This window comes from Manis javanica, chromosome 4 (genome assembly GCF_040802235.1).
Source record: "Manis javanica isolate MJ-LG chromosome 4, MJ_LKY, whole genome shotgun sequence".
Classification (NCBI taxonomy): Eukaryota; Metazoa; Chordata; class Mammalia; order Pholidota; family Manidae; genus Manis; species Manis javanica.
This window is the reverse complement of record NC_133159.1, coordinates 128,377,744-128,403,646: the sequence shown is the minus strand read 5'-3', so window position 1 is coordinate 128,403,646 and position 25,903 is coordinate 128,377,744. Positions and strand designations below refer to the sequence as shown.

The following is a 25,903-nucleotide window of genomic DNA, read 5'->3' as shown; positions in this document are numbered from 1 at the left end:
GAATATACCAAACAAAAAAACGAACAAAAAACTGAACTTACATTTTAAATGGGTGAATTTTATGGTATGTGAATTAAACCTCAACAGAACTGTTTAAAAAAAAAACATGCAAATAGAAAAATAAATAAAAGACTCAACAAAATCAGGAGCCTAGAAATGCCTTCTTTTGTTCTTATAATTCATACTACCTAGTGATAAAATGCTAGAAATTTATCAAACGGTTCCTGGGAACCTGAGTGGATTTTGCCTATAAAGTGCAATGCAAATTCACAAACCAGTGATATCGAAAGAAATGTTGTCCATGCAAAGTATAGACTTTCAACATTATAACTATTACTTTATAACAGTCATTCTTTAAAAGAGACGAGGAAGTCATGAATAGGGATACCCCAGGAGAGGGGAGGAAGTGCGGGCAGAGAAGAGTTTCTTGATATGACCCTCTCCAGGGGTGACCATTCCCTACCACTTGTGAGTTTCATATATTCCTTAAGTGTGCTGGGGAAGAAAAGTGATTGAGAACCAATGCTCTTCTCATGTTTCTGAAAACAAACATAGTTACTACTTGACTAGACTGCTACTAAAATAACTTGGGAAAAGCAGCACGAAGACTGTGCAGAGTGGACACATGCAGTAAGACATGCAAATCAACAGGGACAGGGAGGCACCGCTCAGAGAAGCTGTTGCCTTCTCTGAGAGAACTTGCTTCCCAGGGATTGATTTGACCCAAAGCAAAATCTAGGGGTAGGCATGCTACTCACATACAACAGGGATCCACTCTGTAGTTTAAAATGACATCGAAACAAAATGTTAACAGAAATGATTTATGTGTCCCACAGAGGATTTGGAAAATCTAAATCTGTAAGTTAATTAAGTTTCACCAGTGATCTAAGTACATATCAAAAGGTCATTTAGCATGTACCTCTAAAACACAAAGAAAAGCTGGTTTCTGGTCTAGAGATTCTTTCTTTAACTGGCAAAGAGCTTTAAAATATCTTACAAGATAATGACTAGTTCATTAACCCTCCCAGTTTGCATCAATGGTCTGATCTGCAGCTAAAGGAGCAAATGAATATGATGGGCCTCTGTAATTATAATAAAGCTTTGGTGCCTGAGAATTTAAGAATTTTGAGATAGATATCTGAAAATCTCAGTATCTAGGACTATTCCTTTAGATACTTATGATAGCTTCTTTATATTATGAGATCATTTCTGTAACTCAACATTATCATTTCTTGCTTTATATCATGCTTGTGGAAGAGAGACAAACCAAAACTGCTCCAATGCTAGGCAAGGGATCAAGTCCAAGTACGGCCCACGCTATGCAAGGGACCTGGCTCAGCTCTGCCCTCCCACTCTCCCCAGGTAGTGGGAAATGCTCTGGTTCACGGTTCGTACATGCTGTGCACTGTGGAGCTAAAAGGTGAGTGTCTGATAATTAGGAAGGATAACCCTCCTCCAATACTTGCCCTGGATAAACGAAATTCTAACTTTAGATATTAAACACAATGAGGCCTTTAGGTTAAAACACATATAGGCCATAAAACTTTAACAGATTAGAAATTTCTTAACCTAAAAGGTACAACTTTTAAAGTTGCAGTCCTAAATTAAAAAATGTATGTATGGCATTAATGCATGGCACAAAGCTAGGCTTCTATGTAGCAATTCAAACACCTAGTATTTGACCTGTGAACCCTGACTTTATAGGCTTCATAAACATGTGATTCAATGTCATGATAAAAGAGTAAATAAATATTAAAATTCATCTAGAAAACAAATAAAAAGCAAAATGGCATGCTGCTTCTCAAAAAAGAATAAGCCTCTAACAAATTTTCAAAATTAAATCCTTTTTTCATAATACATCTCACTCAGAACAAACAGTATTTGTTTCTAGTACAGACTCAATCTAGAGACAGAAATTAGTGCAAACATTCAAGACTAAGAAGCATAAAGAAAAGCACTTGCCTGGTGTTTCACTGGTTTAGGCGACTCCTGCTGTTTGTTATAAACAGACAAATGCAAATGTTAGCAGGTTTGGGTCTTTCCCTAGTAGCAAGCCACATCCAAAGCACCAAGTCGCTGTGTAGTTTAGGACTGTGAAAACTGGTTTGGCTGGCATTCCCTCAGGCTGCATTAATGGTCACTTCTGCATATCTACAAATTGAGGATAACTGACTTGCATACTACTATTCCCTTTCTATCATCAATTCTCCCTGAACGTCTGTCCTCCCCTGAGCTGCTGTGGGCAATGTTAATAAGCTACAAGTTCAGAAAGAACAGCTAAAAATATCTGAGGATCTTCTTTGCTGGAAAATAAGAAGAATTCATAAGCACTGCTCATCAATTTTTACCAATTCTCACCAAATCTTTTTGTAAGAAATTAGGCTTCAAGCCACGACTATAATTCTAGTCTGCTCTGCTAGCGTAACTAGTTAATAGCAATTTCCTGACCAACTTGCTCCCTCTTGAGTGGAAACAGAGTGGCTGATTGGGGAGTGGTGGAGACAAGGAAGCTATCAGTTACAGCAACACTGAGCAGATCTGCTTCCTTATTCTTGTTTCTGAAATTATAAAAGGATAAACCTAAGAGTTAATAAAACAACAGAATAAAAACTTACAGGAATATTATGGTCCTTTCGTCCTTTATGTGAAGAAGCAACATGAGCAAGGTACTGAATGACTTTCTTAGTATTTTCTGTCTTCCCAGCACCTGATTCACCCCTGAAAGAAAGAGTTAACACAAGCTGCTTTAAAGAAAGGATAGCACATACATTGCAAGATCATAAAACTGAAGAAAGTACACTGAGTTGCAATGAGTTAGTAGAAAATAGAGCATAAGTAGGGGGAAAAAACTATGAGCAGCAGTTAGAAAATTATTTTTCAACTGGTATTAAATTAACCCAATTATTTTTTTGGTAGATGCCAGTAAGACACAGGAAAATGTTCACGACACTTCTTTTTTTCTTCCAGTTAGAGGTTCAGCCCAAATGAAATTTATTAGAAAAGTTCATGAAGAAATTCCTCAGCACCAGAAACAGAATTCCCAAACCAATTGAGATAATTTAATCTAAAGGAACTGAATAAACTCTGGGATACCCAGTGGTTACTGATACTCATCTTCAAAGAAAGCTTTCCCAGCTCATCCCTCGAACCACGCAATGACGGTTCCCGCCTGTGTAGAACCTTGAACACACCTTATTCAACATGCCCATGCTGACTGCTGGCCTCAAATTCTGGGCTCCCCAAGGCAAGGACTATGACCCTGTGTGTTTATTTGTATGTGTTTATATGCACTGGTCTCTGCTTAATCCAGATAACCTTGCACAGTGCTGACACATGGCCACTATTTAATTTGTAGAGAAAATGAATGAACACAATGACTTGTTATGAACTGGGACAAATGCCATCACTTTGTATGATTTATATTTACAAAAAAAGTTGGCCCTTTTCAAAGATTGCTTTTTACTTCTACTCAGCACAAAGTTTAAAATTCAGATGAGTTGCCAGGTATAAAGTAATATCTAAATTGATGGCCTTTCTGCTCAAATGTTTATGGCTCCCAAAGATCTGTTCAAAGCAAACCCATCTGGACAATCAATAAAATCTCAATTTGGATTAAAATTAAAATTTTGATGTCTAATTAGATTATCTTTAAAAAAAAATCTCAGAAGCTCAAAAATGTTATTAAACACATGGACAACTAATAATCCTCTAAGCCCATTTTATCTAAGGCTTGAAAATCTAATTTTTCTAACAAATTCTTACCCTTTCTTGGAATTACATTTGAATGTCCACAACTCAATTTTCAATAGGTTTACTAGTTGCATTACCTTCTTCATTCTCTTGCACCCAAGTACCTACAACGTCGACCACAGAGGGCTGAGCAAAGGGAGCCTACTGAGCAACTAGCTGCGGGGCTTTGAGTAAAGAAGTTACCTCCCCTGAGCCTGTGTAGGAATTATACTAGATCCTTTCTATACTTGATGATCCTAGATAAAACGACATACTAGTTTATAAGCATATAGTTTATAAGCATATTTTATGTTAAGCTTCTTGTTATACTACAAATAGTCCCTTTCTTTGTTTTGCCACTTAGAAGTTTTGAATCTTAGGCATTCAAATCTACCAAACTTTTTTTTTTTTTAAGGTTTCTGCCTGCTATTAATATTTAACAAGGCCTTTCCTACCAAGATTAGGTCCATCTATATTTTCATTTTTATATCATCTATATTATTAAATCTATCCGTAAGTATTTTCATCCAGAGGTTTGATGGTTTCACTTTTGACAAATCTTTAATCAGTCTGGAAAAAAATTATGGTTTGAGATAAAGATTTAATCTAATTTTCCCCCCAAATGATTTAGCCCATATCCCAATACCAAAGGTGACAAAGACACTCACTCCCCAGTGATTTGAAATGTTATCTTTTTCTTATACTTACTTCTCATACTTATGGCCTATTCCAAAGCCAGTAATATCATACTACAGTAGCTTTGAAATAAGACTAATTAGAACACCCATCACTGTCTTTCTTTAAAATAACACCAATCCAGTAGTCTCTGAGGTTTTTCTTTTTAGAAAAACTTCAACTACATTGTTCTGCTATGCCTCCCCCATCTCCTATACCCCCAAATAAAAAGCAACAAGTAGAATTTTGAGTTAAATAATATTGATATACATGCTATTTTTAGAAGAAATTATATCTTCATCTCTTTCAGGTAAATTTTGTATTTTTCTAAGTTCAAAACAAGCAAGGACCATGTCTGTCTTACTCATCTGTGAAATCAGTGTCTCTAGCATAGAGACACTGCTAAATAGCACTGAATAAATTAACAGAGGTCCTACACGTGTTTTGTTAGGTCATTCCTAGGCTCTTTATAGTTTTTTTGTTCCTGTCATTAATGTCTTTATATTTTCTATCTGGCTACCATTGGTACCAAGATATTTATTCATTCAACAAGTATTTACAAATCAAAATCCATGTGTCCATCATTCTTCCCAGCATTCAGAGCTTTGAACAAAGTCCATGTTCTTTGGAGCTCAGGTTTACGAGAGAGATAAAAAACAAGGTGGTTACAGGATCTGAGGAATGCTACAAGGGAAATGAGGAGGAGACTGGGAAGAGAAGGGCAGAGGTAAACTCACTGCAGATGCGCCAGTGAGGAAAGAGCCACCTGAAAGGTGAACAGGATGGACAAGGGAGTATCTCGGGGCACGGCATTCGGGCCCAAAGCAGGAGAACCAGCAACCAGGGACTAGGACGTGACAGAAATAACCAGAGAGGTAGACAGCTGCAGGAGGTATTGATAAAGTAGATGGGATGTACTCTGGGAAACAATTTTTATTTTATTCAAGTATAATTTCTTAATAGCTATGACAGTGGTTTTCTGTTTTGTTCTTAACTTTATTCGAAATACTTAAGTGTTTTGAGACTAATCATGATGTTGGCTATTGGTTTCAAATAGATAAATTTTTATAATGTTAAGACATGAGCCCCTCCTTTAGGCTGATGACTTATCTCAAAAATAGTTACTATTATTATTTTCAGCTTCGTTTGCCTCTGTGGTTTCTCTGCCAACTCCTCTCAATTGGACATGCTTCAGTGTGTCCTTAAAGCATTTTTCCCCTGCTTGTCATGCTTACTGGGCTGTACTTCAACAACTGCTTATGATCTTTGCTACATTTCACAAATTTCAGCCCTAAGGTAACTTTGCTCTGGAAAATATTGCTTCGAAGATAGATGTATTCCATTACCTTACTATTGAACTCCCAAGAGGGGAGGTGATGAGCCTTATATTCTCCATCTTAAAATGGGGTAATAGTCTCTAAAGTACAGGTTGTTATGAAGAAAAAAACCCATCCATCTAAAGCACATAATTAGTATTCAATAAATACCACTGTCCACTCAACTGTTCATCCACCATACATAACATATTTTGAATTACTAAACTATTAATTACTTTATAATCTACAATGGTTAAGAACATGGGTTTATGTTGTCCAAAAGACCTACCTAGAATCAAATCATCTCTACTACTTGCTAGTCTGGGGGCTTTGGGCAAGTTACTTAGCACTCTGACCTTCAGTTTAAACTCTAACAACATGGGCGGAAGTTATTTCAGAGGACTGAGATAATGCATGTGAACGGTATTGCACCTGGCCAAAAGTAAATAGCAGTAGAGGTAACAGCTATGAAGATGACCAATAATGATGATGATGAAGATACGAACAGAAGTTAAAAAAAAAAAAAGGTAACCTCTGATTTGAATATGCAAGAGGGAGCAAGATCAAAGGAATATAAGGGAAATGGCACATCTGTCCCAGATGGAAGCAGAGGAAATAATAGCAGCTTGCAAAAGTAAGGGGGCAAGGAAACCAGAAAGGAAGTTCAGCAGACTACTCTCAAAGAAAATCAGTTACAAAAATCCTCAGAGAGGAAAATAAGACAGACCTCAAAGACTGAGGAGGACAAGGAGAACCTGACTTCATTTCCACCAACAAACCACGATTTATCCATGAAGTAGCTCTGTGCTATGAGTGGCTGCTTATGTCACTGCTGGTCTATGTGACAGGAATGCAAGGTTAACAGAGAACAAAATGAGGAGCCTGCTGGGTAGGGCACTGTGTGTCTGCTGCAGCACATTTGGACATAAAAGACCAGGAATTTCTAAACTGAAGTTATCTGCATTTCCTAGAGAAGTCTATAGCTTTCACTGGCTTCTCAAAAGGGGAATGCCATCCAAAACTAAAACATAAGAAACACGTGTTAAGCAGCAGTGAAACAGATCATTAATACGTGATCAGTCCTGGGATCTTTGAATCCTTCTGGACCATGTGTATATTCCCAACGAGAAAACCCTCTCCCAGATACAGTTTTTTTTATTCTCTCTGAATATTTATAACATTGAGTTCAGTCCAGCTTCAAAAACACCCTTTGCCTAAAGTTCTTGCTTTAGATAACCTCCATGTGAAAAGTAACTCTGTTATGTTAGAAAGCAGCTTACTGGAAGGAGCAGGGATTTCGTGATTGCAACAGGCTTGGGTTCAAGTCCTCTATCATTCTAATACGAGGGCTTGTCAACCTGGAGATAATGTGACATGTAAATGGAAATAGAGGGCTATTGCAAAGATGGTTGGACATGACATATGCATAAATGTTAGTTCCCTTTCCTGGCATATTTGCCTAGAAGGTTTGAACCTCCTATTTACAAGTAGATTTTATGCTTTCCCCCCATAACATAGCTATCATTGAGACACAGCTACAATAATCTAAACATTTCCAGTTTTAAGACTTGAGAACAGCTAAAAAAAGAACCATTAGAAAAGCAAACTGAGGTCTAAAGAAGCGACTGTTTGACCTAGGGTCATATCGGTTTATCATTTTAGAGGTTAGTGTGGTAGAGATGGGACAAGAAAGAATAAGACTTCTTTTTGAAAACCCAATGGTTCTTCAAGTATACCACACTGTTGCTTGCCTCTCCTATTTTTTTAAGACTACTGTTTTTTTTTAAGTAGTTTTAGGTTTACCAAAATTGAGAGGAAGGTATAGAGATTTCCTATATACCTCCTGCCCCACACATGCCCCTCAATTATCTGCATCATTTACTAAAATAGTACTTTTTAAAAAAATCAAGGATGAACCTACACTGACACATCATAATCACCCAAAGTTCATAGTTTACATTAGGGTTCACTTGGGGTGTTGTACATTCTATGGGTTTGGACAAATCGATAATGACTTGTATCTGTTATCAGTAGCATACAGTGTTTGCACTGCCCTATAATTCTGTGTCTGTTTATTTATCTCCCCTCCCTGCCACCACCTTCCTGGCAACCACTGATCAATTCATTGGCTCTATAGTTTTGCCTTTTCCAGAATGTTATATAGTTGGAATCATACAGCATACAGCCTTTTCAGATTGGTTCTCTCACTTACTAATATGCATTTAAGGTTCCTTCATGTCTTTTCATGGCTTGATGTCTCATTTCTTTTCTGTGCTGAATAATACTCTATCGTCTGGAGGTATTCATGCATTCATCCATTCATCTACTGAAGGACATCCTGGTTGCTTCCAAGTTTTGGCAATTATGAACAAAGCTGCTATGAATATTGTGTGCATACTTTTGTGTGGACATAGTTTTCAACTCGTTGGTAATCACCAAGGAGTGTGATGGCTGGATCACATAGTAAGAGTATGTTTAGTTTTATAAGAAACTACCACAGTGTCTTCCAAAGTGGCTGCACCATTTTGCATTCCCACTAGCAATGAACGAGAATTCCTGTTGCTCCACATCCTCATCAGCATCTGTTGTCAGAGTTCCAGATTTTGGCCATTCTATTAAGTGTGTAGTTGTGATGATTTGTGATGTCAGCACTTTTTGTATGCTCTTTTGCTGTCTGTACATTTCTTTGGTGAGGTGTCTATTAAGGTCTTTGGCCCATTTTTTAATGTTTTTTTTTTTTAATTGTTGAGTTTTAAGAATTATCTGTGTATTTTTGTGTAACAGTCCTTTATCAGATCTTTTTGCAAATACTTTTTCTCATCTATTGCTTATCTTCTCATTCTCTTGGCATTGTCTTCACAGAAGTTTTTAATTTTAATGAAATCCAGCTTATAGATTATTTCTTTCACAGACCATATCTCTGGTGGTGTACCTAAAAAGGCATCACCATACCCAAGGTCATCTAGGTTTTCTCCTATGTTATCTTTTAGGAGTTTCATAGTTTTTTGTTTTACATTTCTGTCTATAATCCATTCTTAGAACCTTTTGTGGAAGGTGTAAGGCCTACATCTAGCTTCTTTTTTCCTTTTTTTGGGCATGTGGATGTTCAGTTGTTTCAGCATCATTTGTTAAAGAACCTATCTTTGCTCCATGGTATTGCCTTTGATCCTGTCAAAGATCAGCTGACTATATTTATAGGATCTATTTCTAGGCTGTCTTAGATATTGAAGCAATTCTATTGATTTGATTATCTTAAAACTTTTAAAAATGTATGTTATTCACAGCAAGAATCTGCTCTAAATCCAGGGCTGGCTTAGTCATCAGAACTTAATGCAGTATTTGCATATGATAAAATCCCTTAACAAAAGAAGTCTGTCTCATCCTGATAGAAAACTGATGTGAAGCAACCAGTGCTTTACAACTGTTACACTCTATTCAAATATACTTAAAAGGAGAAAAACTTACTTTAACCAGTAGTTAGAGAGTAACAGAATATAAACAGATTATTCTTTAAAAAGGCTTAGAGAACAGAATAATTTCCTCATCAAAGACACCTGTTTTATGAATTTTGATTCTAATACGGAAAGTCAACATGAATATTACACTCTGAACAGGATTTCACTTCTAATTACACGGGATGTAAATGTGAAAGACTTTGCTCTCTCATGATAAAGGAAATGCTGAGTGTCTTTTTAACAAAAACTTTGGCAGGACACTAGGATAATGATAGGGGCTTGGATCCGTAAGTGGGAGCTCACACTGCCTGGCTTGAATCTGTAGAAATAAAGGCAAGCTGGGAAGTTACAGGCAGATGGGACCAGAGGCTAAATCAGACTTTCATTCTTTTGGGGGAAAAGTAAACTAGAGAGTAAGTGATTAAAAAACTAAAGCTTAAAGACAAGCCATCAAACTACTTAAGCATTGATTTTTTTTAAAACCTATGTTGTTTCCAACTGTAATTTCTCTTTGTGATACTATGTAAACATAGGTGACTTAGTAGAAAATAATGATTATATAAAATTGACAAGAGTTATTCTCATACAGAAAAGTTAATTAGCTTGGCTGTGCACTAAATTAAGGAAGACTCCGGTTACACACTCTGGGAGTTCTTTACTTGGTGGCTACTCAAAGGCTCCAAGGAATATATCACACATATTCTTAAATCTGGGATACATTGTTTCACATTTTCCCATTTCTTAAGTCACAGTGTAGCTTATAAAAGATATGAACACTAAAAGCTGCTGTTAAATATCATAACCAGCAGTATCTGAGAATTAGGAAAACATGGTGAGGCTCAAAAAGGAAGGGCTAGGGGTTTGCTGGGAAGACCCAGGAGAGGGCCTTCTGGAGTGATGTAAATGCTGTCTTGCTAGAAGTTTCAGTTATATAAATAACTCAGTAAATGCATATTTAAGATTTGTGCATTCATATATAAATTTTGCCTCAAAAGATAAAGATGTAAACACTGTTTGGGAGAAGTATACTGACATCTACAATTTAACTTCAAATCTATCAAAGTGGTATAAAAATTACTTTAAACTGAAAGCATCTGAATAATCAGCAGCCACAGAAATGCTCTGTAACCTTAAGTAGAGACTCCTGAAAGTACAGCTGCCACTGACCCCCACCCCACGGAGTTTCTGGATTGGGAGAGGACTGACCCTTAGTACCAGAAAGGGCAAAGTCAGCTGTCAATTAGCATCATATAGACCAACAGACTCTCAGTACTTTCCCCTAGGAATCCCAGTCCTCCCACTCCCTGCTTTTTGTCAAATTTAGTAGAGGGGCAATTTACATCACTGAGTACTCCTACATGCATGTGTAAATAAACCTTGTCTTTTCCCCTTACTCTGTCTCTTGTCAGTTAATCTGAAAAACCCCAGACACTGTACCCAAGTTGGAAAAGGAAAAGTTTTTCCTCTCAACACAAACAATAAAATGGATTGATGGATGGATGACCAGATCAATATATGATAAAGTAAGTACAGTTCAAATATTGGTGGTAGAATCTAAGTTGTAGATATAAAATGCCTGTAAAATTCTTTCAACTTTGCTTTATGCTTGAAAATATTCATAATAAAATGTTTGAAAAATCTAACACTTAAGGAAAGAAACATGAGACTTGATGGCTGCTAATTTGTGCCCAAGAAGAGAGAACCAGCTGCTAGGAGACTCACCTCATAAACCCACACCCACTGATGGCAAATGGAAATCAGTGCTCACTAACCTTTCGTTATGTCACCAGTGGTCATTCCCTTCTCAGGTGTTTCCTGCTTCCAGACATTCCAAAACGTTCTCTTCAAAAATGGTCATCCAAGCCCCCTACCCCCGCAGTCAAGGAGGAGAGGTCTGAGTCTGGCACGTGGTTCCCTGCTTATCGTATGCAGGGTTACTGTTACGGAGACACTGCAGACAGGTGACACGCAAGTTCTATTCCTCCCTAGTTTGTGAGCAGAATGTAGCACATTTATGCTCATTTCATGAAGAGTTTCAATGACTAGATTTCTATGTGACTTTATTAACTGATGTTGTATAAAAAGAGTCTGGCTGGTCCTGGTCCCTGGTTCCTGGGAGGGAGGTCGAGTCCCTGGAAACTCTTAATTATTCACTGTGAGTGCTGAGAGCTTGTGCTAATGAGGTGACTCCTGGTGGGCCCCTAGACAGTTCCAGGAGAGGGACTGGTCATGCTGAAAGACCAACCAGGTGAGTACAGAGGTTTGAACTTTTGAGCCATGTGAAATCACCTCAACCTTTGGGGAGACAGGGCTGGAAATTGAATTCACATGGCCAGTAATTCAATCAATCATCCCTACATATGAAACCCCAATAAAAACTCTTAAGACTGAAGCTCTTATGAGCTTTCTGGTTGGTGATGTACATCAATGTGCTGGGAGGGGAAGTGGCCAGAGGACATGAAAGCTTCGTGTCTGGGACCCCCTAGACATGACCATATATGTCTCTTCTTCTGGCTGACTCTGATTTGCCCCTCTAGCAAATCATCTAACCCAAAGGGGCAGCAACTTCCAAATTTGTAGCCAGATGGTCAGAACTACAGGTGGCCTGGGCACCAGGGCTTACAGCTGGTGTTTGCGGTATGGGCACCATGTGGAGGAGTATGTCCTGGGTAGTCCACGTCAGAATTGCACTGCAATGAATAATTTTTAAAAGACATTTGCAGATTATGTTCTAAATGATGAACTTCAGGGAAGAATACAAGCCAATGTAATAGAACACAAATAAAACAAAAAAGTGAGAAGTCTACTCTAGAATATAGAATTGAGATGAAGAGACATATGAACATAAGGAATGAGCCTTAACAGGATCATGGAATTTTTAAAGTTTTAAAAAACATGGGGATTATTACAGAAATTTGAATGTGGGTTCTATATTAGATGATATTGAATTGGTGCTGATCTTCTAATGGTCTGTGGCAATGTGGGAACACCCTTATTCTTAGGAGACACCTGCTGATGTATCTAGGAGTGAAGTGCCAGGATGAGTGCAATCAATGTACAAATAGTTAAAAAAAAAAAAGTGTGTGCATATAGAGAGAACTGACAGATTAAGTGAGGAATATATGGGCATTTAAACTATCATTCTTTTAACTTTTTGGTAGGTCTGAATTTTTTAAAAATAAAAACTGGGGTAAATGCATCAACAGAGGTTAAAAAAAGGGGATAAATTGAAGTAAAGAAAACAGGGTGTGAGAAAGAGACAGGAATCAAAGCAGATGGAGATATTTAGCCTCAAGTACTAAGACACAGAGTCGATGACAGAAATAAGGAAATTGGGAGATGCATCATGTTTGTATAGGAATAAAGGCTTATTTTCAGTCATGCTGAGTTCAAACTGGCATTTATTCCCTACTTCACCACCATATGCTCCAGTAATACCAAGTTACTTGAAAATTGCCCGATACCATTTCAGACCTGCTGTCCTCTATGCCTGGAAGGTTCACTGGACCACCCTGGTCCACCTGGCACACAGATTCTTCAAGAAGCCACCAGGGACTGTGAGAAGGACAAGGCTCTAGGAACTAATTTTGCAGCATGCCTGCCCACCTGAGCCCATTGATGGAAGCCAGGAAGAACCAGCCAGGGCTGCTGCCTCCAAAAGGCCCCAGGCCCCTCATCTATCCCCCTGGGACTCAGAAAGATGGGCTCTTTCAGGAATCCTTCATACTCACATCCCTGCTGTCCTGTTCACTGCCTAAACTCTCAGCTCCTTTGGTCTTTTTCATTCTTACACCCTGCTCTCATACTGTGTTTTCTTCCTCCCAATTTCAAACCCCGTTATTTTCTGTGCCTGCCCCATTTCCTCTGCATACTCTGGCCCCCATTCCATTGCAAGCAAAGTCATCCACATCTTTGGCCACTACACTGAACACTCCCTCTTTCTTCTGGCTTACCAACGACCCTCGATCTTCCCCCAGGCAGCACATGTACACGCACACACACACACACATGTGCATGTGCATACAAGTCTGGAAGAAATTCAGTGGCATCCTTCTCACTCTCCATAATCTGTTTCCAGACTCTCTTATTGTACAAAGCCCCTATCCTGCCCCTCCTCGCTGAAGTCACACACAGCAGTAGCAAATGTTTTGATATCTGGATTTATTTTGCCCTCTAAGATCACTAAAAACAAAAACCTCCACTCTTTTAAAAAAGAAAGCATCTTTTATTCCCCAAAAGTGGGAAGGATATTACCTGAGAATACAGGACATTCCTCTAAGTGCAGTCACTTAGCTTTATGAAGGGCTCCAAACCATGGCTCTCACTTCCACACTCCAGCACAGCCAAGTCTCTCCTCTCCACCGGTGAATGACACACCCCAAACCCTGTCCCTTGGCTCCTTGCTGCCCTCAACTCCAACCCCCTCCTCCCAGACCTCTTCCTACCTCCAGTCTTCAGCCATTCGCTCGGTGGCCACACCCTAGGTGTCACCATCTCATCACCTGTGGTGACCCTGCACCACCACCCTTCCAGTACTCCCAACATTAACCTGTTCTACTTCATCAAGACCTCTAGTTCTCAGACCCATCTTCTTCCTCCCTATCAATTTCCCCCTCTTCGTCCATATCTCACAGTCCATTGTGACAGTTTCCCTTGCCAACAGTCTCAGTTCTCTTGCTGCACTGTCCTCCATTTGCACCCACTTGAAAAAACTGCAACTCTTCTACCTTTGATGGGTGGATCTGGTTCCATTCCAGCACTCTCAGTGTGAACTGCCTTCAGTACTGGCCCCAACTGTTTCATGCCTTGCTGGACGTATCCCTTCAGTAGTGTTTCCCACACTGACTCTGGCCTTGGCCACATGTCTTGCTTAGGAAGGGGATGGTATTAAATGTGACAAAAGCAAGAACTTGAACAATGCTTACACCTTGGAGCTTGCCCTCTTGCTGTTCTTGGAACCCTGTCCCCACGTTATATGCTGGGGATAAACCACTGGTGGCAAGAGGACATGTGGACATGAAACCAAGGCACCCCAGCCGACAGCCAGCCAGCCTCCAGCTGCCCCAGGAGCTGACTGCGGATGCAGGAACTAGCCCCAGGGGAGGCAGCTCTGTGTAGCCCAGGTCAGCTGAACAGCCCAGCTGAGCCCAACCCAACTACTGGGAAAAGTGTTTAAGCCATCATATTTCAGGGCGGTTTGCTGTTTAGGAAAAGCTAATTTATATAACCCAGAGGCTACACAATGCTGGAAGAAAATCTATACAACAAGCAGACTGGAGCCAGCTCCTTCTACCTCTCCTTTCCTCAGACCTATCCTGCCAGTCCTCCCCTTCTTATTAGACACCATGGTTTCTACCTCACAGGTAAGAACCTTCTCAGTCTCCAGCCTCCCCACCCCGGCTTACCTACATCGGGACCTATCTGCACCCCAGCCTGGCCACTGCAGAGGAGTCACATCACCCATCCCAGGCACCCAGCACCTGAGTCCCCATCGCTCTGCTTGCTCCCCCAATTCTTTCTGCCCCTTCCCCCCAGCAGCAGTTAATCTCTCCTAATTAAAAACATCACCAATAACAGCAAAAATTCTGTCCGTCTGCTCCCACTAGTCAACTGCTATCTTCACTTTCTCAAGCTATTCGGAAATAGCAGGCCTACACTTGATGTTTTGGTTTCCCTTTTTTAAACTTTTTTACTTGCCCGTCATCCCTCGATGGCAATCTGGCTTTCACCTCCTGCGCATCCCCAGTGCACCTAGTCTATTGCCATCACCCTCTGCTCTACTGATCAATCCACTGCACGTGTTTCTCACTCAGTCTCAGCAGCATCTGACATGCTGACCACTTCCTCTTTCCTGAAATGCCTCCCCTGGGCTGCTCTGTCACCACACCCTTTTGCCTCCTCATGCTTCCTGGTCTTTCACCTGACATTTGAATGTTGCTTTTCATTGGGATTCCACATTCTGCCTTCTCTCTCAACACATTCTTCTAAGGTGATCCCATTCACAGGGGTGCCTTCCGTTACCATCCAAGCTGCCAGCTCGTCGTCAGATCTTCATTTCCAGCACAGCTCACTTTCCTGAGCTCTACATGCACACCTCCAACAGCCTGATGGACAGCTCCGCTTAGATGAGCCACAGCCTCCTCAGAGTCAATGTGTCCTCAAGTAAACTCATTCTCTCCCACTCCTAATCTGTCTTTGCGCCCACACCCCCACGCTTCCATGTCAGGATCTCACCATTAACTCCACCTTCTTTTCTCTCTCAGCTCTTTTTCCTTACATATGTAAATCACCAGGTCCTGGGGAGTTTGTCTCCTATACTGAAAGCCATTTAAATTCATCCACTTCTCTCCAGGTTCACAATCAAAGCTCTACCTGAATGAAGTCTCCACCACTTCTTGACGATATAACTGAACAGCCTTCTAACTGGCATTCCTGTTTCAACTCCTCCCCCAGTCCACTGTCCACACTGCAATCAAAGGGATCTTCCTAAGGTGCAAATCTAACCACTTCCTGCTGCGGGGACTGTTGTACTCAGTCGTGACTCTCCAGTGCTTACTTGGCACACAGTATACAGAGGACATGATAATCCGTAACGTTTACAGGGTTATATGGAGAAATTACTGAAATATCTGGGAAGCCAATGCTTGCACATATAAACTGAAGATATAAATTTCACAGTTTAACATTATGAAATGTGTGAAAAGCCCACTTTGACAACTAAAAAGTAAAACCAAATTTAAGCAACTTACATAATCTTAGCCTTAAAATGATATCTGCAAGGCTTTCATCATACTCTTAAAATTACTGCTTTACTTCCCCCCCAAACAAAAAGTAATTATTTTCCAACAGAATCAAAAACAAGTCTGCACATTCAACATTTACTTACGTGCAAAGAATTGACTGGTCCTCACGATCTATAAAACAGAACAAAACAAACAAATAAAAGAAAGTGACCATTTGCCTGGTTTTAAAAATATCTGATATAATAAAGTTGCAGTAATAGCCTGAGAGTAACTCTACTCCTGTCAGGCCAAGTTAGCCCTTCCCGAGCCTTACCATACAGTCCTACACCCAGTCAGGTTCACTCATTATAATGGCAGATTCTCTGGGGATAAATAACAACCCAGGTTTAGAAGATTTTATATACCAAATCAACCTTGATTCTCAAACCCTGCTGCATATCAAGTTCAATTGGGAAGGTTTATGAAAATATACTGCTGGAGCTCTACCCTCATTAAAACATTTTTGGTGTGGGGGTGGGGAAGGAATTGAAAATCCCTCTATTTAAGATCACCAGTGATTCTGATGTAGGGCCAGGTTTGGAAACCACCGTCTTTCAGAATGGCTTTAAGAATATCCACAACAAAGAGGAATAATTAATTTGACCTTAAGAAAGGAAAAAAAAGTCTCAAACACTGAGTGGAGAAGAAGGATGGAGAAGGATAAACAACTATATGAAGTTTAACCACTGTCTCAACTCTTACATATACTAAAAATAATGAAAGAATGTACATGAAAAACTCTAACATAATTTTAAAGTGATTAGTGATTTAAGAATTTAGCTCAATTTTTCAAATGAAAAGGTGAAAGTCAAACCCACATCAGACCCATGCACAAAAAAACCACCAGTGTAGGGTGTATGGCTTCCAGTCACTTACAAGCATTATTACCTATTTTACAGATCAGACATGTTCCTTGAGAAGGTTAGGTAATCCTCCCATGTCACACAGCTACTAATGGACAAGGATGCTAGGATGAGAACCCAGGCCTGTCTGCCTCTAGCATCAGTGTGCGTAACACTACTAGTCAAGTTTGTCGTTGCTTCAAAAGGAAGTGTGGTCATAAGGCTGGGCCCAGGTAGCTTCTGTGTCACTCCCTATGCTGTGCTGACTCTCCCTCTGCTGGATGCCATCCAGTGCCCAGTAAGGATCTCAGAGCAGTTCAGGCATAAATCACTTTCATCAAAGAGAAACAAATAGTTCATTCACTAGGTTATAATATTATTATACAAATCCACTCATATATTCTATGTATAAACTAAGTAATTTAACTAACATTTGACAGCCTGGCCCCGCAAGTCTAGTTTAACTCTTACTGGCCCCTAACCACTGTCTTCCCCTTCCTTCTGGCTGTGTGGGCAGCATTCACAGCACACAGTCGGCATCTGCCCCATCATTTGTGCACTCTCCCAGAGCTCACAGCATATTCCTTCTTTGACATGCCCTTCCCATGTCCACAACCATTAAATGTCTCCACCATGTGCCCTTCCATGCTCAGCTAAGTAGCGACTCCGCTTGCCAGACACTCTCCTCCCGGTTCCTAAATGCTTCCTTCATTTAACCATATTTTGGAGTTAGACATTACTGCCAATTGCCTGCCCCCTAGAATATACTGTCTGGGGTCAGAGCCTGTCTTATTTCTTAATTCCCAGCTTTAACAGTTGGCCTTAGCTGGGGCGGCTGAGCAACATTCACTGCTAGGTGCCATGCTGGGCCCTGGCAAGACAGTAGGCACTGGAATCTTTTGTTCTAGTTCCCGCTCTGCTGCCAATCGACTATAGTGTCTCCAAGTGCCGCACAGATTCCAGCACCCTTCAAATCTGTTCTGGACTTCACTCCCCCATGCTGCTCATCCCCCCACCCGGCCCAAAGCAAAACAAAAACAAAACAACTCGGTTAGCCAGACTCATCTATCTCATCGCTCGCCTGCCTGGGCCTGTGCTAGCCCTGGGCCTCAGCTTCACTGTGGGCCCCAATGGGATGGGCTTGAAGACAAGCATGAGTCTCTCCAATGCTAGTCCTTCCTTCTGCTTCACTGAATCTTCTTCATTCTCCAAGGACCACATTAAGCACTACAACAGTTTACAATAATCTTTAGCTCTAAAAACCTATAAATGTAACCAGGCACCAGCCTTATATTGACATTTAAGGGGAAAAATTTTTGCTTTAAAAATGCAATTAGTGAATTAAATCACATTTCCAATAGTGAAAATGGTTTCAAATCAATGACCTCAGCTACCTTAAAAAACTAGGGAAGAGCAAATCAAACACATAGAAGAAAGGAAATGACACAAAGCAGAAATGAATGAAATGGGAAACAGAAAGAAAAATAAAAATCAATGAAACTAAATGCTGATTGGAGAAAAATCAGTGAAATTGATAACCGCTAGTCAAATTGATCAGGAAAAAGAAGTAAATTACCAATATATGGAATAAGAAAAAGAACACTACTGTAGATCCCACAGATAGAATTTGACAACAAAGATGAAAGGGACAGTTTCTTTAAAAGACATTAACTACTCAAGCTCGCTTGAGAAGAAATAATAACCAGAATAGCCCTACATCTATTAAAGAAATGGAATTTGTGCAGCTAACACAATGTGTCATTTATATCCCAATAAAAAAGAAACTGAATTTGTACATAAAATCTTTCCAGAAAAGAAAAACATAGACTCACTGGTGAATTCCACACAACATTTAAAGAAAAAATAGTACCAATTCTATGTAGCCTCTTTAGAAAATTGAAGACAAAGACACATTTCCCAAACCATTCTGAGATTAACTTTACTCAGATATTAAAACCAGAAAAAGGCAATACAAAAACAAAAATGAAACAAAACACATAAATATCTCTCATAAATAAGGGCAGAAAATTTCTTAACAAAATGTTAGCAAGTCAAATGCAACAGTGTATAAAAAGGATAATACATTTGATGAGCAAGTGGTGTTAATCCTGGGAATGCAAGGTTAGCTCACCATGCAAAAGGCAAATAATCTAATTCACCATATCAACAAACTAAAGAAGAAAACGACAGAATCATCTGAACAGATGTAGAAAATGCATTCAGTAAAACTCAGCATTCATTCATGATTTAGAAAAACCCAACTCAGCAAAGTAGGAATACAAAGGAATTTCATCAGTCTGGTAAAGGGCATGTACCAAAATATCCTACAGTTAATATCCGCCTCAATGGTGAGAAACTGAACGCTGTCCCAAGATCAGGAACAAGGCAATGATATCTGTTCTCACCACATGTATTTAACATCACAAGGCAAGAAAAAAATTAGAAGCACAGAATTGGACAGGAGGAAATAACAATGTCTCTATGTGCAGAAGACACGATTTGTCTACATAGAAAATACCAAAAAAGCTACCAAAAAAAGCCTTTCAGTTTAAGTGAGTTTGGCAAAGTCCTAAAATACAATGTTAATATATATTTAAAGAATATTGCTATATATTAATGGTAAACAATTGGAAGTTAAAAATATTGAAGTTCCATTAAACACTAAAAAACATGAAATGCTTAGCTGCAGTAAAGTATGTATTATACTTGAGTATAATCTAACAAAAACTGAGTTTGTGATTTTTACAATTAAGTTTATGCCCAAGAACTCTACTTTCATTCAACAAATATTTCTTGAGCAACTATTATATGACAGGCACAGTGTATTTTACTGATAGTATTCCCTAGAATCCAAAATTAAGGAAAAAATTAAACTCTCTTCTATTTTTGCATTTAAAAAAAAACTGTATTCGGTGGGCCTTATACTCTGAATCCTCTGCATGGTCCCCTCTCTAGCTCCAGATCTCCCTCTTATCTCCCTCTTGTAGGCCCAGTGACATTTAGCTACTTGCTCACACTTGTACTTCAGAACCTAGGTTGATCAGCACTATAGTTAGTGCGAGCTTCATCAGCAACTGCATGTGTACTGTCTGGCTAACAGCAGATGTCCCAACTCAAACTGTGTTGTGTAGTGTACCAGCAGGTGGCTCCTTACTTACAGAATGGAATACAATGGAATTATTTAGAGTGAGTTTTTTGTTTTTATTTTCTGTATCAAACTTGTAAATTATTATGTAATCAAAGCTATTAGCTAGTTCTTTTTAACTTGCACACGGAAGGTTGTATTGTGGATAAGAATGGTGTGAATCCGAACTCATACCTCTTACTAGCTACATTTTCTTGGTCAAGTTTTAAACTTTTTGTGCCTCAGTAAAATAGGGACAGTAATTCTATTTGCTTTATAGGATTGTTGTAGATTCAATAATACATAGAAAGCGTTTGGCCAGTGCCTGGCACATAGTAACATTTAATAACTGCTCATTCTAGCATTAATGATATTAATAATAATTTGACATGCTGGTGAGCCACATCTTCTTTGTGTATCTATACAGTTGGTTTGGGAACCCAGTAATGGGACATTAACTAACATTATCACTGTTAACCATTTTGTCAGAGCCAATCCCCCATTTAATCTGTTACAATATTTTAAAAGTTGTTTCTTTTCATTAAATGTATTTATTTTTCCTCCCAGTTTTATGTCATCTACAAGTTTTATGGACATTCATCCCACATCTTTAAGTGTCTTGATAAAAACAGTGGAAAGGGCACAAACCCTTTGGTGTGTACCCTGACAAACCTAGCCAACCTCCACCACTAGTTGGCATCTCAAGTACAACTTCTCCACATACAGCCATGGGGATATCATGGGATTATGGGATGCCATGCAGAAATCCTAGCAACTCTCTGTTAACACTAGCTACTGGATTACCCTTCCTACTAAGCTAAAGTATATGAATATTTTCATGTTGTTCTTAGACTTTTAACAATAGATTCTACAGTCTTTCCTGGCAGGTACATTAACTCAGCAGTCTGGAGCTTCTTCCCCTTTAAAAAATTTGAATTATGTATGTAGTTCAAAGACCTAGAGGGTCAGGATTCTCAATAGTGAGAATGCATTTGTTTAGATGAGGAAATATGGATTCAATTACAGATGGGGTGTATTTTCTCCAATCTCCTCTCCTATATAAGGCAAAGTTTGCTCATTCATACACATGCTTTTCTGCATATAAAGATTATTCTTAACAGAGGCACAGAAGCAAAAAACAAAGAAGGTGACAACTCTTCTTTCTACGTTATCTAACATGATTTATCATAGCCGTAGCCATTTCTTAGTATTCTTTCACTGGGAACATAAGAAAGGTTATTAAATTTAATCTTTTTTTAAGCCTAAACTGATTTTGGATATTGAACATGTCCTTACCAACCTATGACACTATTCTAGTCTCCATGTACTTTCTATGTTTGCCTCAGAGGACCTGGTATTTAATAAGGATCCCAACAAAACTTGAATCAGGGCATTAAACTTTATTAATTCCTTCACGCTACCCTTCAGACCTAGTCACAAAGACAGCCTTTTCACGGCCTGCAATTTGATGACAGGTGGATGCAGCATATCCTATTTTCTAAAGATCATGCAACTATTTTATGAGAGCGACAGGTTTTATTATACCTTACAGAATTTGTTTAAAAAAAGAGAGGGAGAGGTACTAAATAAGATTTCAAACAGCACTAGGACGTCCCATGTTTAACGCAGTCTCTTCGAGCAATAATGTTAAAATGCATTCAAAACTGCTACATTCTAGTTTTCAAAAAACTGTCCCTTTATAAACCATTGTGTCAAAAGCCATGATTCAAATGAATGACTCTTCAATTTACATTTCATTTTAAATCCAAAACGACTGAAATCAATCAACTCAACACATGCTTTAACTTTTATTGTCCCTTTTACAGGCATTTAAATCAGAAACATTTTATAATCTTTCTTTCTCCAATCAAGCATCTACCTTTTCTATTATTCGTCCTGTTGGCTCTTCCTAGTGGCTTTAAAACCTAATGCCATAGAGCTTTGATTATACTGGCTTGTGGTGGAGATCAGTTGTATATAAAAATTAGATGCTTTTTAATATTAAAAGTTAGCATGAAGTAGTGATGAAGCAACGAACATTATTTACCAGCTTCCTATAGAAAATGGACACACTGTCCATGCTAATCTTAAGAATTCATAATTTTTCTACAATAAACATTTACTGCTTTAATTTTATACCTTTTTTTAAAGTAAAGACCTTTGTGAAAAAGGCTAAGACATTTTTAAAAACCCACTAAATTACATTTAAGAAATCCGGAGTATTTAGTATTCTAACATTTCCAGTTACCTTGAAGCATGCATCTGTAAGCAGATTCAGATATAGCATAGATGTGGGGTGGCATCTCGTGACGTTTCTTCCCTCTGTACATTTCAATAATATTCTCAGAGTAAATTGGAAGATTCTTGTAAGGATTTATGACTACACAGAAGAGTCCAGAGTAAGTCTACAATAAAAATAAATGACAGTGTTTTAAAAAAACCACAACTGTATATATCACACAGACAGAAAGCACACAGTAATTTGAAGAGGGAGTCTTTATCTTTTGGATAATTAATCTATCCCCAACATGAATCTAGCCCATTGTGGGCAATTTCAAACCACAAGTCATTTTTCTACACATCCTTAATTAAGTGGCACTCTCCTGAATGTAATTCCTTCCTCTGTAAAATGGAAATACATGTGTCATGACTTCATAAGTCTAATGTAAGTGCCAAACAATATATTATTTGCCTTTTTCATACTCACTCTTTCCCACGTATATACGTATGGAGAGTTCATTAATGTAGTTTAAGATTCCACATTGCAACTAATCTTTAAGAAAATACCATTAGCTCAGTCTGGGCACAGTATCAAAGAAGAACATCCACAACTACCTGAAAAGGCAATTATTAGAGATTTGCAGAAATGTACAACTTTTTACTCTTCTGGAAAACAGTTTTTTCCATAAAATATTATTTGTGTTAACATGTTATACATTTATTTTAAATGAACTTAAATAAATAACAAATGGTTATTTTAAATGAATTGATATTTTCAAATTTTGTTCTACTTTCTAATACAGTAAGTATTGAGAAATATAACCCCCACAAAACTTTTGGAGGGCATCTTCAACAATTTTTAAGAGCTGTTAGCCTAGAAGATACAAACCTTTCCTGATCAGTATAATAATCATTACTCAAAATTTATAGTATCAACACTTTAGACTTGGGGTTTCTTAAATTCACACAGAATGATTTCTGAATAATCTACAAACCTGACCCTGGGAATTATGGAAAAGCAAAAGCAGTTTGGACTGCTGTCAGCCGCTCTGGTTCCCTGAGGGACTGAAGGTATTTGTAAAGGACGTTCAGTTGCATTATGAAGCAAACCTTTTATTTAAGGTGATTGGGGCAGACTAAATCCAAAGGCAAAAGGGCACTGAAAGAGGCTGGGGATTGACTGTGCTCAGCTCCATGGTCTGCTTCCCCAGGAAACACTAAGGGGGCTTCTAACCAAAGGCTGTGTTCAGAAAGGCTGAAACCCTTGGCAGTTGCCACCAGAAAGCACTCTAGAGACTATTCTATTTTGACTACTGCAGTTACTGATGCTAAAAGGAGTGAATGGAAAGCCTGCCAAGAAGAGTTAAGTGATCAGAACCATCTCTCTTAACTGTTCTCCTTCTCTGTTCCTTAACTCAAAATTGTAAGCTCAGATGTGGAATGCACTTCCTACTTAGATTAGAAACATGCAAGAGGCCAAAAGGCAAAGGGCCCCTGCCCTAAGTCACTGACTTGGGCTGTTCGCCTTACTTCTGACTGACCAGAGGGACATTTGTTCCCATGTACTTGAGGTCTCACTTCTCCCTTGCTGGCCACTTAGGTCTCCGGGCTTTCTTGTCCATACAGCACACACCACACACAGCCTCACAGAACCTGGGCTAGCTCCTGCACTTTGCACACCATCTTGGCACTTTCTCCCAAACAAGCCTCTTGTGTGAATAGTCCATCCTCTCTGCCCCGCTTATGACCAAAAGGCAATAGGGGACATTTAACACAGAGATTTTATCAAAGGCAAGAAAACTAAGGAGAGGCAACCTCAGTATTTTAATTTTTTATTCAGTTTAATTTATATATAGTAAAGCTAACAAATCACAACTGCACAGCTCAATTCTTATTAATTAATAGAACTTCAGTTTTTCATTCAAAAATTAGATCGTAGTTCATCATGAAGCTACAGATTCTTCACTTTTATAAGAGGCAAATTACAGACTGGCAAAAAAAAAAAAGAGAGAGAGAAAGAAAGAGAAAGAAAACCTCCAATGAAGTTAAAATAGACAAATTCAGTTTAACATCCCATAGCATGTATGGCATGGTGACAAAGCATAACAATGACACTGTTAATCAGAAATAATTCCAACATTTTTATCTACCATGTGTTGGGCACTTTTCTAAGGACTAGGATTACAAAGATGAGTAAGTCTCACAAATATGAGTAAGTCATCAAAACACAAAGTTAAATAATCATCAGTATCCTGTGCTTGCCAAAGACAGGCAGTACTAAATGTTTAAATGGAAATATTAAATTCAATTACTATTCTAACTATCCAGAAAATTAGCTCAAATACTGGGTCCCTGTATAATTGTTCATTGAAGCAATACTCAACCACTTTTGTCTTCCCCAAGGCACATGGCAGATGTAAAATAATTTCTCTGAGATCTTGGAAATTCAAATTGAATTTCGTATTTGAATGAACACACAAGACATTAAGCACCTTCAAGAAATACACACTCTCAGTATGAGGACAATAAATATACACTAAACAAGATACAATATAAGGCACTAAAGAGACTGGTACAGAGTAAGATGGACAGGTATTATATACAGCAGAGACACTCTGGAGCAGAACACAGGACAAACCCCGGGCACTGAAAATCATGGTCATCTTGTCAGAAACTATAAAACCAGGGACCAAATTCAGACCTACATAATTTTTTATGTTGTTTTTAAAGACTGTTATGGCAAAAGGCGGGATAAAGAAATTCCTATTAAAATAGTAAGAGCATAAAGTTTGGTGGCAGGATATATCCAAGGCAGATAGAGAAGACCAGTCTAGCTGAAAACAAGGTAAGAGCCTAGAAAGGCAAACTGAACTATTTAGATTTTATCCTCTACAGGTGATTAGGTATTAGAGGTTTAGGAGAAAAGAGCGATCAAAGGGGGAAGCATTTTTCAAAAAGTATAAATCTGGCAGCCATATGGAAAATAGATGGAAGGGGCAAGAGGTGAGAAGCAGGAAGTGGAGGCTGCTCCAGCCATCCTGGTACAGTCACAGGGCCTGGAAGGGAGACACGGCAACACACAGAGAAAGGATGAATCATAGAGAAGGCTGGATGGAGCCACAACAGTACTCAGAAAGTATGAACACAGAAAAACATTTAAGATGCAAGGTAAAGATGACGCCAGCGTTTTCAAGCTTTAGAGACTGGAAATGAACGGGAAACTGATGGGCAGGAAAAAAAACTCATGTGTGGGAAGAAAAGAGTTCCTTTAAAGATGCTGAGATAGTGGTATATTAAAAGGGGATTCACTATCGTAAGTGAGTCCAGTAGAATGCCCAGTGAGCAGTTGAAAATTCTAGAATGAGAACCCTAAGAATATTCTGAAGAACTACAAAGGTTTGGGGGTAAGTTTGCATAGCCTTTAAGATACCAAGTAATGTTATTATATACTCTAACCTAAGAGAGAAACAGACAGAAATACTTGCACAAAAGACCTGCAATTTTTTAAACACAGTATGTTGCTTCATACTCCAGGATCACTGGAGGCATATGTTGATCACTGCCTGGAGCACTGATCTCCCATCTAGTACTGAAAAATCTTACTCATCTTTTAAGTGTCAGGCCTCTGTTTAAGAAAGCAGGAATATGTGCATACACTATTTCACAGGTTCAAAGGATTAGAGAAGCAGAAAATGGAGGCAGGGGCAGATGCCAACGCAATGGAGCAGAGATAAAAACAGGGGACTAAACCAGGAGCATC

At 38.8% G+C, this 25,903-nt stretch overlaps 1 protein-coding gene across 7 annotated transcripts in view; it reads right to left on the bottom strand.

Moving 5' to 3' along the window:
- MYH10 (myosin heavy chain 10) overlaps nucleotides 1–25,903 on the bottom strand; it is a 162,297-nt gene that overhangs the window by 106,453 nt on the left and 29,941 nt on the right. For 5 of the 7 annotated variants that reach the window (XM_073234837.1, XM_037027112.2, XM_037027113.2 and 2 more), the window contains exons 3-6: nucleotides 22,172–22,328; nucleotides 16,062–16,089; nucleotides 2,616–2,718; nucleotides 1,963–1,992 (exon numbers count right to left, since the gene is read on the bottom strand). In XM_073234837.1, the coding sequence (XP_073090938.1) occupies nucleotides 1,963–1,992; nucleotides 2,616–2,718; nucleotides 16,062–16,089; nucleotides 22,172–22,328 (318 nt within the window). The remainder of the gene's footprint in view (nucleotides 1–1,962; nucleotides 1,993–2,615; nucleotides 2,719–16,061; nucleotides 16,090–22,171; nucleotides 22,329–25,903) is intronic. The other 2 variants (XM_037027111.2, XM_037027116.2) reach the window with 1 other exon arrangement.